At 48.2% G+C, this 13,524-nt stretch overlaps 1 protein-coding gene across 2 annotated transcripts in view; it reads right to left on the reverse strand.

Moving 5' to 3' along the window:
• The window catches only part of NUP155 (nucleoporin 155), an 871,946-nt gene that overhangs the window by 442,839 nt on the left and 415,583 nt on the right, over nt 1-13,524 (reverse strand). For both annotated transcript variants that reach the window (XM_086960546.1, XM_086960547.1), the window contains 2 exons: nt 7,125-7,228; nt 6,498-6,631 (listed from right to left, as the gene is read on the reverse strand). In XM_086960546.1, coding sequence (XP_086816672.1) covers nt 6,498-6,631; nt 7,125-7,228 — 238 coding nt within the window. The remainder of the gene's footprint in view (nt 1-6,497; nt 6,632-7,124; nt 7,229-13,524) is intronic.

The following is a 13,524-nucleotide window of genomic DNA, read 5'->3' on the forward strand; positions in this document are numbered from 1 at the left end:
GGACCCCGAAGGCTTCACTTTCGTTTTCTTCAACGGGAGTGGCGCATCTGAAATGTCCGTGGCCGGGCCCGGAGGCGGGGCTGCTGGACGATTAATGAGGTCTTGGGTAAGGCCCGAAGGCGATCCCTCGACCTGGGCCGTATGGTGGGGGTTAACCCTTAGTCAGTCTGAGGATGCTCTTCCTCCGAGCTATCCTCCACGGTGGCAATGGCCCCATCGTCGTCCCCTACCTCGTCGACGACTTCATCAAACTCCTCGTCTCCCGCGTCGTAGTCTTCCCCCTCCGATGCAGGGCTAGAGTCCGAAACTTGAAAGACATCGTCGTCTCCAACAAATTCTTCGAAGATGTTGTCCGGCCGGGGCGCCGGGGGTGCCGATAACTGGGCCTGGAGTCTAGCGGCCCGACGAAGCTTGAGAGTCTTCTTACACCAGAACTTTGAGCAGGCCATACACCTGGCCTCATCATGGTCCGGCGACAAACATTTGTTGCACACTGGGTGCACGTCGAGGTGTGAATACTTTGAGGTGCACACCGGGCACCTCTTAAACGGAGTTCGTTCCATTGAAGTAGTCTGGAGCGTCGTGTAGGCCCGTCCGCGCCGACAGCACGCGGAGGGGCAGCAAGAGTTCGGAGCTGATGAACAGACAAAACCCGAAAGAAGACGATACCGACGCTAAGCCTAAAGACCTTTTGGTCTCAAGTTAGGAAAGTTAAACAACTATCGATTCCGACAGAGGGAACCGAAACACATCCGAACCCAATGGCGGAAAAAAACAATCTGGGGATGGAGGCGATGCCCATGCGCACTGTAGTCCAGGGGAGGAGCCACCTATCTCGTGATACTTCGAAGACTCTTCCCGGACAACAATGTGCAATCATCCGGACCCAACACTAGGCGGCGATCTATGCACAGTTATGAATTCAGCAGCCCACATGCCTCGAACACATGTTATCCTAAAACAGAGCTTTATAGGCTATTCAACGTCTTCACAAATGAAAATCACATTCTTAAATGAATCTTTAGAACCGCATATACAAAGGAACGGGTTTCTAAAAAATGTTTTCAAGTCTGCCTCGTTGGCGCTGTTGTCAAAGGACAGACATATTACTTTTTTTTGTACAGAGCACCATCACCACATAATGCATTCTTATAGTGTCAAGTGACTGTGTACAGGTCAAAAGAAATTGTGCTTAAAATTCAAAATTAGCATAATCCTCTTGAGAAAGATACATTTTAAGTCTGCATCTGAACAAAAAGGATATCTATTTCTTTTACAAAAAGAAGTGATTAATTCTACACAGTCCCTCCACATATCTATAGGGACAAGAAAGCATGATTAATTGCTAAACGTGAAGTTTGAAACATAACCTTGCGATTACTTTTAAGTATCTTTATACATGCATCACTAATTTTTAAACAGTATGGAAAAACAAAACAAAAAGGAGCTCAATGGAATACCTGCATTCATCGCAGTTGCTTTTAAAAAAATAAAAATAAAAGAAGTCGACAAAAGTCGAAAAAAGCTTAGTCAAAAAGTGACTAAAGGGGTAAGCTCTCTCTGGATCTGCGCTAAGCTGGCGCGGAAAAAGAAAGAACTGGCGTCAGCGCGCAGGGGCGACGTCTAAGTAGGCACCACGACGTCATCTTAGCGACCACGACACAGATGATGGATCGCCTGACGCCTCGGGTAATTCTAAGGTAAGGAGTCTAAAACGAACTGTCTCTTTCAGATATTTATAATAATATCTTAATGATTCCTCAGATCCATTTGAATTCATAACTATATCACTGATGAAAACAAAGCCATACCATTGTTTAATTCCACTCTTCATGTTTGGTATAATTCCAGGCATGTTCCCACTTTACCGACCCATGAAATAAAAGGGAGCAAAACAAGAGTTGCCTCAAGTTCCATGAAAGGCTCAAGTTCCATGAACAAGGTTTAACTGTTAGAGATCCAGCTAGAACTTAAATGTATAAGATTGCTTTGACCACATAAGAAAAGCATCCTGACCTGTATTTAGGGATTTTTCTATTTGTGTATGTGCTTTCACACTGTATCAAATGTCTGCTCAAGACTCTAGTGGAGGGAACCATCTTTGCTTGATTATACAATGTCATTATCTGAATACTGATAAATAACGTTTCAAAAAAGTGTATAAGATTGAACTTTAACTGAAATCTGAATTTTATCATAGGTTTGATGTGATGATTTGGATAGTTAATAACTTGTAGTTTTTTTATAAGTATACCGAAAAAAAGCATTAGACACAGCCATCATAATAGGATATCAATAGGAGGACTTTTTTAATTATGAGTTTGCGACATTGTAGTAGACATTAATAGGCCTGGCTAATTTATAAATATATTTCTGTATAATAAAAGATATTGAATGTATAGAGATTTGTTTGTCTTTATTAGATTACAAATTGTTCCTTTCATTGGGGTGATCTGAATGTACTAAGGGGCTCATTAGGATTGCGGTTTTTCCGCATCCTCGGGGCCGGCGGAAGCCACCGCCGGCCCAGAGGATGCGGAAAAACCGCAGCGGACTGACCAAAGACCCACCGCCACATTAGGATGGCTGGTGGGTCCTGGTTTCCGTCCGCAGATTTTCCGCAGCGGCTGGCTTACAACCGCGGCGGAAAAGCTCTAATCTGGTGACTGTGTCTCTCAGACCCGTCAGGCAGATTAGGCTGGGATGTAAAACATGCTTTTCCGCGGCGGCTTTTCCGCCGTGGAAAAGCATGTGTAACTTCACTGCGGGGGCATGTTGAGGGAACCCTAGGTGAAGGGTGGGGGGGGGGGGGGGTGCACATGGGGGGTACCTATGGTACCCCCCTGCATTTGTATGCAGAAAGCGGCAGGCACCGCAAGGTGCCTGCCTCTTTCTGCATGCAAATGAAATGACTGCATTTTTAACATTGCCGCGGGTGCAGCTTGAAGCCGCACCCGCCGCAATGTTAAAAATAGAGGATGTGACCGCCAGGGTGGCGGTCACATCCTAATTGCACAGGAGGGGACTCCGCAGCCCATGCGGACGTCCCCTCCTCCTCAGTGATCGCGGACGGACGCAAGTCCGTCCGCGATCATAATCGGCCCTTAAGTCTTGAAATTTTAGAAATGATGTGCACCCTTTTTTATTGATTGACATCATATGTCCTGCTGCTTCCAGCAAGTCTACACAATTTAAAGCATAGCAGACACTAGTTCTAACACCCAGGGAAAGCAATGAACTATGTTAAGAACTTGTGGTTAATGAGTAATAAATTACCTGTAAAGCATGCATAATTATTAATTGTTTGAACAATGAGTTTGAAAGGGTTTTTTTGTAAGGACAGTTCAGAGCAAGAATAATCAACAGACGGCACAGTTGAACTAAATTCGGAGTAGCAGATTCACACTTCCTAGAGGGTTACCGACAACATACAACTGGGCTCCAACATGGTATTAGTGTAGTTTAAAGAAAGCTCATTTACCTAGTACTGGTGCCCTTCCCCACAAGAAGGAGTTCATGTAAACTAACTACCTGTGGAAGTATTAATGATATATTGTTATTAAGAGATGTGGGGTGGAGGAGGAGGAGCTACGCCGCGAACCAAGATGGCCGCATAAGCTCCCGGCTCCGCCGACCTCCGCCGGCGACTCGTCTATCCTGTCGATTATCCTCCACCCACGCCCTGTGCCTGGATGTATGAAGGTTGCCTGATGCTAACGGTGCTTTCCCGGATTTCCTACCTTCTTCAGCGACGAAGTTCTGTCGTGTCTTATTTCTTGGCCTGCTCCCGGGCTGCCGCCGGGACCTCGATTTTGGTGACACCCGAGAGGGACCTGATCAACATCGGCTGTGGGACCGCGACTGTGGCCGGTCTTCCAGGTCTAATTTTTTCGCTCTTGTCTCCTGTCCTCGTTGATGGATGGTGCCGGAGAAGAGACACTGTGACGTGCTGCGATCCTCCTGCACCGCGATTGTGGGTTGTGTGCCTGAACCCCGTCTCCCGTTCCGGGGGCTGGCGGGCTGCACCCAAGGCCGGTGTCTGTCCTGAATGTGCAAGCTCGGGGCACCCATGTCGTAGCGATCACCAAATGTGTGCCCGGAGCCCGGTGATGTGGGCTGGAGATTGCGTTCCCCTCCGTCCTGAGGATCCCGGGATGGAGAGGCTGGATGGCGCACATTCCTTGAGATCCGTAATGGCGGCGATTGGGGCGCGCCGCTCGCAATTCACCGGCGCATGTGTCTCCCTAGCGGCGAAATTGGATGGTGTCTGCTCGGGACAGGCCATGGATGATGTAGCGCCTGCACAGGAATTTGATATCCCGATGAGTGATTTGACCCTCCATCTGCAGAGGCCCGAGCGGCAGCCCGACTTTGCTCCTTTGAGAGTCGGCCTTACCTTTCCTTCCTCTGCTACAATACACAGTCTTCCCTCTACGTCTCTTATCCGAGGGTGTGTTGTTGCTGGATGTCCTGCTCTTCATTGCCGAGTCTCAGGGTCCCGTCGAAGGAAATCACCATTTTCCTTTGTTCCAGCCCGTCTGCATAACGGATGCCGCCATTTTGAGACCGGACTCCGCCCCATCTTCACTGCTTTGGTCCGCCATGGACGCTTTGACTGCTTCTGGTCGGATGTGGCTTGGTCGGGATGTGCTCCGGAACGGATTTGCACTGGTCAGGGCTGACTTTGATTTTGAGGTTTCCTTGCTTCTCGCCACTGCCTTGGACCATCTGAGACGCTTTCGGTGTTTGCAACTGATATGACCTTGGTGATGGATCTTCTAGTGAGGCTTGCAGGGTTGACTTCTACTTCCTTGGGGTTGCTCCGTTTATTTTTTCCGGGACTGCACCGAATGCCTCACCGGGCCGGGGGGGGGGGTAGGGGGGGGGGGGGGGGGGGGGTTCCTGGTGGCTGTCCTCCCCGTGATAATGCTGACTGCTTTTGCCTTATTGATGATGATTGTGCTATGGGGGGGGGGTCACCGCCGGCGCGGGGTATCAGGTGCCCGGGGGCTTGTTTGAATTTCTCCTCCTCCACTTCTTTTTATAGTTTCCCTTCTGTGGGGCAGTTCCGGGGCGACAGGCACGCTGTTAGTGGGTTAGGCCGTAGCCATTACAGGGGTGCAGGGTGGCGGGTGTGGGGGGGGGTTTGTTATTTTAGTTTGTTTTGTTCTATGGTCCCTATCGCTCTTTTCCGGCTTTGGGAGGGTTCTTTCCTCTTTCGTAGGGTTGGCTGTCTCTTGGTCTTGCACCTTTCCTTTTTCTTTTTTCGGCTTCTCGACAAGCCTCTGTTCTTCTGACCTTGGGGGCTAGGCTCTCTGAGGTGATTTTCGAAATGTGAACTATTGAAATGTGTTTTACTGCCCAGTATTATCGCAGTGGCTGCTCGGATTGCATAGTCGCTTTAGTTAGAGCCTATCTCAGACTGTAATTGGGGTAAGTCCCAATCGTCTTCTTTGTGCTCCTATCCTGTGAGGTGCGATGTCCTTGTTGTTGCAGCCCCTACTCTTTCTCTAAAATTTAAAAATGAAAACCTAACATCCTGTTTGCGAGCCCCGCAACCCGGTATATATATACTTTGATATGTTCTGTTTACTGATTGGCTTAGTCTCTCCTGTTATCATTGAATGTCTTTGCGACCGGCCATGATGGTTGTGGGCCTGCGCATGTATCTCCTTCTTGTTCTGAATAAAGGTTTTCAAAAAAAAAAAAAAAGATGTGGGGTGTGTACCGAACGATAGGTAGCGCATCCAACCAAAGGCCATGGAAGATAAAATGCACATAAGGGGATGAGAGTAGTAATATTGTGGAATGTTAAGCGTGTTAATGGTGACAGCAAAAGGCAAATAATATAGTCATGCCTGAGACGAAGAGGTGCGCAAATAATAATGTTACAGGCTGATGGAAGGTGGAGGATGAGTTGAGGCAGAAGGAGTATGGAAGGACGACAATGGAGGGCGATGGTAGGATGAGGCGGGGTGTGGAGGTTGAGTGAAGGAGAACAATGACGAGGAGGGTGAAGGACAAGGTGGGGGTGGTGGTGAAGAGTGGATCTTGAGTGGAGGAGGGGGGAAGGTAAGGGAAGTAGGAGCAAAAGGGGATGCAGGTGGTGCAGTGCTGTGCGTGTTTTCAATTGCTGTGAGTGGGGCTAGCACAACTGTCAACATATTTACAAATTCTAGCTGACTACACCTGATGCAGCTGAAACAATGAAATTAACGGAAAGTGTGCTTATTATTAGACCCAATATCACTACACTTGCTAAGGTCACCAGTGCACTAATAAGCAACTCCACTATTCAACATCTGATTATACTGAATATATGAAAATGTATTTTCCAATGAAAACATTTCTTAATTTGTAATTATAAATCACAACTTAGAAAGGGTCTTAGGTAGTCTATAAAGACCTATACAAAAGATCAATCAAAATTAATACAAATACAACCTTAAATTAATGGATAGTGAGAACTTATCACCAGGAGTTATTTAATGTCATACCTTTTGGAGTTCACCGACAATAACAGTGAATTGGTGTTCACACAACAGTTTCCATAAAGCCAACGCCTGACAGGTTTTACGAACAAGCTGCTGAATCCATTGAAGGGAAATTTTCTCATTTAACTGCGCCTCCGCTACAATACAAATAAATATAAAAGGTAGTTCCGCAATGCCCAATCGAATATCCAATTTACAAGCAAAATAAATTCTATCTTATTGAAGAGAGTAGATGGCAATATAGAACCAATAATTTAATTAGAAGACACAGCGGTAAACTAGTCTGCCTTAAAATCTGTTAAGTTCATTACAATGCAGAGGCACTTGCATTTTTCCACTATCCTTAAGAGATGTTATACTTTCTGTAGGGCTGTAGCAAAGTCTAAGAGGTGGAATCATAGTAGTACTGTCAATTATACAAGAAACAACTTGTATGGAATAGTTAACTGGAAATGAGAAAAGGTGGCTTGATTTCCCCCCCTCATAATTTAAAATGTTATCGAATTCATTTTTCTGAATATAATCTAGGAAAATACTGTAAAAGAGAATGAAAACTCTTTTAGACTATCTGCAAGTGTGTCTTATCCCCCGTAGCTCAGATATGTTTAGGCTTATGTAACCTGTTCTTACTGTGATACTTCCTCTGGAGCTCTTGCTGTGCTTGCTGAGAACTTCCAACATCAGGGCGGATGAATCCCAGCAGTCTCTGTTGCATGTTGGCAGGTGTACTGAAGCTGTTTTAAAAAAAAAAACATTAAGCAACATAAATAAAACGTTGTAGCGGATACCAGAGAAGGCCAGCCCTAGCACCATCTCTAAGCAAGGTCATAGAGGTAACCATAGACTAGATTTTGGCCACTGTGCTGAAAAGACCCACATACTAAGACCCTGCTTGCTTCCATTGAGGGTCCTTAGACACACTATCTGACCTGTTTATAGCATCTGTGTGATTTTAGGCTTCAGGGGGAGAAGCAAGACTTGGGAGAGTTCACTATCCTCTTGTGGGCACTGCTCAAGTGCCAACGCATCTCCCTGTTAAACTGCTGATGCAGAGATGAAACTCAAAGATAGGTTTGACATGGACTTCAAGACCCTCAAGTTGCTACCTTCATTGGCAATAGGGCAGCACTGTTAGAAAGAATTTCACCTTACAGTATAAAGTATAAGAGAAGTAGATTCGGATGCTCGCTGCTTTCTACCCTTCCCATAGTGCAACACAGTGACACCACTAGTTGGCGCTATAAAAATAACTAGAGAAAAAAAAAACTGTACAGGAATATATTCATACTCACTGTTGGACTTGGCCCTTTTTGCAGGCTCATGCCTAAACCTTTTGCCTTTCTCCTGGCCTTTTCTCTGATATGGTGTTGGTGGTTTTAGGCCTCTGAGGCACTTTAGCACTGCTGTCCAGTGTAAAGTGCGTGCGTTCTCCGAGTCACATTTGGTAAAATTGGTCTACACCTGTTTGGCCTATTTTATTTACCTGTCAGTCCCTGGTAAAGTGGTATCTTATATACCCAGGGCTGGTAAATTAAATGCTACTGGTGGGCTTGCAGCGCTGATTGCGCCACCCACCAAAATAGCCGTGCAAACTTATCTACCACTGCAGGGCCTGTGCACGCAGTGTTACTGCCGCTGTGACGTGACACCTAAAGTGTATGCCATGTCTGTGACTCCCCGCTTTACTACATGTCAGTCACCCCTAATGTAGGCCCTAGCTAGCCCTATGGGCAGGGTGCATTGTAGGTAAAAGATAAGACATGTACCTTAAGTGTGTGACATGCCCTGGTAGTGACAAACAGCCATTTTCGTTTCTCACTACTGTGGGGCTGCCCTCCCATAGGAATGCATTGGGGATTCCCTGATACGCGTTTCAGTGATAATTCCTGATATGGGAGGATCAGCATGGTCAAGCTTAGTATATTTGGAATTGTAATAATAAATGCTGTGCAATGGTGTTTGCAAATTTATTATAACTATTTTAGAAATGCCACTTTTAGAACTTGGCATTTCTGTGTGCTATGTGTCTGCCTGCCTGATGTGAATTGATTGTCTGGCTTTTGATTGACAGGGGCTGTGAGGTGTGCCTGGCTCTATCAGGGGTAGGGTGAGTCAGCACTAGGCTGAATGGGACGTCTGCATTGGGAGTAGTGGGAGGAGTAACCCCCTGACCCTGAATAGGTCTGTGCCAGCCCCGTACAATGTTGGCTCCGCCCCCTGTGGTGTGTCTGATCACTGAGACCCCACCTGACAAAGGGGAAGCGGAGCCTGGTAGACAAAGTGCTCCAATTCCCCCCAGAACCAGTTGCATCAGGTTCCCTTAAGCCCTGCACTGCAGACAAAGGAGAAAATTAGTATAAATGTACCTGGTTCCCAGTTGGAAGGGTACAGGTTGAGATTCAGGGGCAGTAAGAAACTGTCTCACCAGTCGTGGGGGGAGTTTGTGGATGCATGTTGATATGCATTGGGGGATGGTTAGCATGGCAAATGATTTTGAAGGGCTGTTCAATCTGGTTGTCAGAGAGCACATGTTTAGTAATTGTTTCCCAGGATTGTGCCAACACCTGTTGGAGTGAGAGTTCTTTGATCCCAGGGAACTTGCACGGGAAGCAAACCTATGGGTGGGTGCCAGAGGTTCTGAAGAGGCATTGGGAAGTGACCCTGAGAGGAGTGGGTCAGGTATCTTCCAACCCAGAGTGGTGGAAGTGATTCAGAGTAGTCCAGCTAGGTCCCCTTATAGTGAAGAGGTTGTAGGGCCTCACATTCTGTCTTGAAGGAGATGGAGTGAGCCTGGGCTGTTTCCCGAAGTGCCCCAACCTCAGTCTCCAGGACTGGATGATTCCTTAAGTGAACACCAGGTAGGGAGCCTAGTCTGTCCTGATGGACCGTCCGTTGAGGGGGATCTCCCGGTGTGAGGTGAGCTAGGAGAGTCTGCAATCAGACCTCAATCAGTTCTGGTGTCTGACAGTGCCACTCCTGAGTGGAGGGTGCAGAAGTCCAGATTGAGGGGTGAGAGGGGGAGAGAGTCCCCAGTGAAAGAACCTGGGCCAGCCAGAAGGGCTGAGTCACCAAGGAATGACCATGGTGACACCACTTCTGTACTGGGGGATCTTCACACACTGTCACATGAACAGGGGTCGGGAGATCTGTGCCAGGCAGACTGCCACACGACACATGAGTTAAGGGTCACCCTTGGGGAGGGTATATGTACTCCCCAGGAAGTCCTGGGTTGCCAGGCAATAGTTCAACCACAGGATTCAGTCCCTGGGTTGGGAGGCCAGGTGCTGGGTATGCCTGACCTGGAGGGAAGGAAAACTGTAATTGTGTTCTAAGGTTGCCTCACATAAGAGAGTGCAGAAACCTAGAAGAGGAGGTAGGGTTAGGATTGCCTCGCCCGTGACTTCTGGTCAGCCTGAGGGTGCGGACCCTAGGTTGGAGGATCAGTGGCAGTTCAGAACTCCACTGAGAGGAAGAGTGGAGAACGGTTATTATGTGCCAGGGGTAACTGCCCCCCACTATGTGGACTGGCGAGGACCAGAGACATCTGGGTGGCCTAGGGCCTGGTCCTGGCTATGAACAGCTAGGGAGTGCCAATGGAGTAACTTAGTTAGTCCTGAGAGCTTTTACAGAGTGAACCACATAGGTTCAGAGTGGCGTAAAACCGGAAGGTGTCCCTGTAGTTGTGGGCCCGTGTCCGTGTTCTATCGCCCAAAGCAGGGAAACCCATTAAAGTAGTGATTGGTCTACCCTGCTGTTTGGCTGGAAGGGGGTTATGTTGGATTTGGCCCTTATTGCAGGGTCATCACTAAACCTTTTGGTAAAATTGATCTACACCTGTTTGGCCTATTTAATTTACCTGTCAGTCCCTTGTAAAGTGTTATCTCATATACCCAGGGCTGGTAAATTATATGCTACTGGTGGGCTTGCAGCGCTGATTGCGCCATCCACTAAAGTAGCCTTGCAAACCTATCTCAGGCCTCTGACACTGCAGGGCCTGTGTGCGCAGTGTTACTGCTGCTGTGACGTAGCACCTAAAGTGTGTGCCATGTCTGTGACTCCCTCTTTTACAACATGCCAGTCACCCCTAAGGTAAGCGCTAGCTAGCCCCATGTTTTTTAAAAAAAGACAAGGGGAAACCCAGTAAATGGCTCAGGACCATGGGTATCAAGTATTTTGGAGGAAACAAGTGGTCCTCAGCATATAATAGTAAGCAAAGATATTATATAGACCACAATGGGCTGCTATATAGTACACAGTCCCTTGTCCAGCCGGACAGGGAATTTTTATTAATTCGATAGGTTTTGTTTTAGTGTGGAATTAAAACATATAACCACAACAAATAAGGGTTACAGTGGGGCACAGTCCTGTGCCGTACGTGTGAAAAAAGTGAAGAGGACAGTAAGTGGGAAAAATATCAGGCAAACAAAGTGAGCTATCAGGTCACTGATATGAAATCAAATTAACAGTGTATCCTGGAGTAAATCAACCATACAATAATACATTGAATTCACATGTATGGATCACTCATAAAGGAGTCGACGTTTCGATCCCAAGCTCGGTTATTTAGGGGATCATCTTCAGGACTAGAAAAAATAATTTTGCCTGAATAAACCTTTTAAAACATACAAACACCAAGACTATTTCTATAATTAAGGTTTTCCAAGGTTGAAGGTCTCATTATATGGACTGCCGACCGTCGCCCATGGTTCGGTTTTCTATGGTGCGATGGCTGTTTACTTGCGTAGCGGGGATGAGGCTTTCATTCAATATAGCACCATGCTGTGTGCTGTGGTGACTTTTACGGTAGAGCTGCAAGTGGGATTTGAGAGTAGTTTCCTGTCCTGGCCCGCTTTCACATGGATTTGCGCTTAAGGTCTTCAATCGATATGGCTTTATTTTCATCAATTAAGTGAGGAATCTAAGTTCTGGGCCATTGCATTCTCTATGATAACTTGCAGTTGTGGCTGAATATTTTGGTCCCTTTTGGTTCCGTTAGTTTTTGTCTACAGATTGCAGCGTCTCGGTCGTTATAAATAAACACGTGGCCGATTTTGTCTAGTTTTAGAAATCCAGGACCGGCGTGATCAATGGCGCCGGTAACCCTCGTTGAGGCCAGGGGATGACTGGTCCGCGAATGGGTGGCGAGGCTATCGGTGAGTCGGTGTCGCGTTAGGGTTTGCTGGCCCCATGGGCAGGGTACATTGTAGGTAAAAGATAGGACATGTACCTTATGTATGTGACATGTCCTGGTAGTGACAAACAGCCATTTTGGTTTCTCACTACTGTGGGCCTGCACTCCCATAGGAATGCAAAGGGGATTCCCTGATAAGTGTTTCAGTGGTAATTCCTGATATGGGAGGAGCAGCGTGGTCAAGTTTAGTGTATTTGGAATTGTAATACTAAATGCTGCGCAACGGTGTGCGCAGATTTATTATAACTATTTTAGAAATGCCACTTTTAGAAGTTGGCATTTCTGTGTGCTATGTGTCTGCCTGCCTGATGTGAATTGCATGGTTGGCTTTTGATTGACAGGGGCTGGGAGAAATGTGTGGCTCCAGGAGGGGCAGGGTGAGTCAGCACTAGGCTGAATGGGACATCTGCATTGGGAGTAGTTGAAGGAGTAATCCCCTGACCCTAAATTGGTCTGTGCCTGCCCTGTACAATGCTGGCTCCACTCCCTGTGGTATGTCTGATCACCGAGCCCCCACCTGACAAAGGGGAAGAGGAGCCTTGTAAACGAAGTGCTCAAATTCCCCCAGGAACTAGTTACATCGGGTTCCCCGAAGCCCTGTACTGCAGACAAAGGAGAAAATGAGTATAAATGTAGGGGCTGTGACCCCCTGATTTTCTTGTTGTTCCTGTGCTTGGGGGGCTTCCTACTACTGGGCCTCAGCGGGAACTGCCACAAGGGACTGCCTCCCTGCCGCAGGGCCCCATAAGCTGGCCTGCCTAGGCCCAGCTTTGCCCCTTCCCCTCGAAGGACTTTCTTTTTGGACTATAGCGCCTTGAGAGCGCTCTACTTTTCTTCTTGCCTAAGGAGAGCGTGGGCTTCGCAGCGCGGAGCTGCCGCCCACTGAGAGGGAATCCTGGAGTGGGGATTCTCCCGCATTTGTTGCTTTCATCAGCGGGAGCCAAACCCACATTTGGCAAGCCAAGCAGGTGCCCAACACGCATTGTGGTGCGTTTCGCGGGTGCCCACCTGCATGGTGCTTTATTTTAAGGCAGGTGCCCACCCCGGACTGCAGCGCCAAGAAAGTAATCACCGCCGTGGCCTGATAGAGAAAAGCCGCCGACCCGGAAGCCAGGCAGAGCTCGCCTGACTGTGGGCGGGGCCTGCTGGAAAGCGTAAGAGCCTTGCGGGCTCCATTTCCGCCCCCCCCCCTTCGCTCCCGTGGCCGGAGGTGATCTGCCGGTAGGGAGAAGAGGGGCTGCACCTAATCAGCTGGCTCCCGTGGTGAAGGGAGAGCCCCGCGTGTAGCTGCACCGCCCAGAAAAACCCGGAGGAGCGAGGTGAAGCCAGCCGAAGTCTCCCCAGCGAGAGGAGAAGTTCCCCAACAGTCCTGGTGAGTGGGGCTGTCCCTTTTGCCTTTGGCTGGGTGCCAATCACATCAGAGGAGCCCCTGCGAAGGGGGGCTCGCAGAGTAGTGCCAGTGTTTGAGCGGACCCGCAGAAGAGCGGGTCGCTCCAACGCTGGGGACATTGTCTCTTAAGAGTTACTGAGTGGGGGTCCAGAAGGCACGGTGGTGCCAGAAGCGATTGGCAATCCCAGGTGCCCTGCCAGAGCGCATGCAGCTGCAACGTTTGGGCACATTTATTTTGAGGAGTCCAAGAGGGGAGCTCGCAAGCGGCACGGCGGTGCCAGGGCTGATTTATCATTCACAGCTGCGCTGACCCAGAGCGGGCAACATTGCACATATTTGTTTAGAGAGTCCCAGTGGTGACTCAGAGGAGCCCAGAGGGCACAGTGAGTGCCAGCGCCCACATTTTCACAGCTGCACAGCAATTAGTGGCAGCTGCAATGTTTAGGCCA

This window comes from Lissotriton vulgaris, chromosome 3_1, assembly GCF_964263255.1.
Source record: "Lissotriton vulgaris chromosome 3_1, aLisVul1.2, whole genome shotgun sequence".
Lineage (NCBI taxonomy): Eukaryota > Metazoa > Chordata > Amphibia > Caudata > Salamandridae > Lissotriton > Lissotriton vulgaris.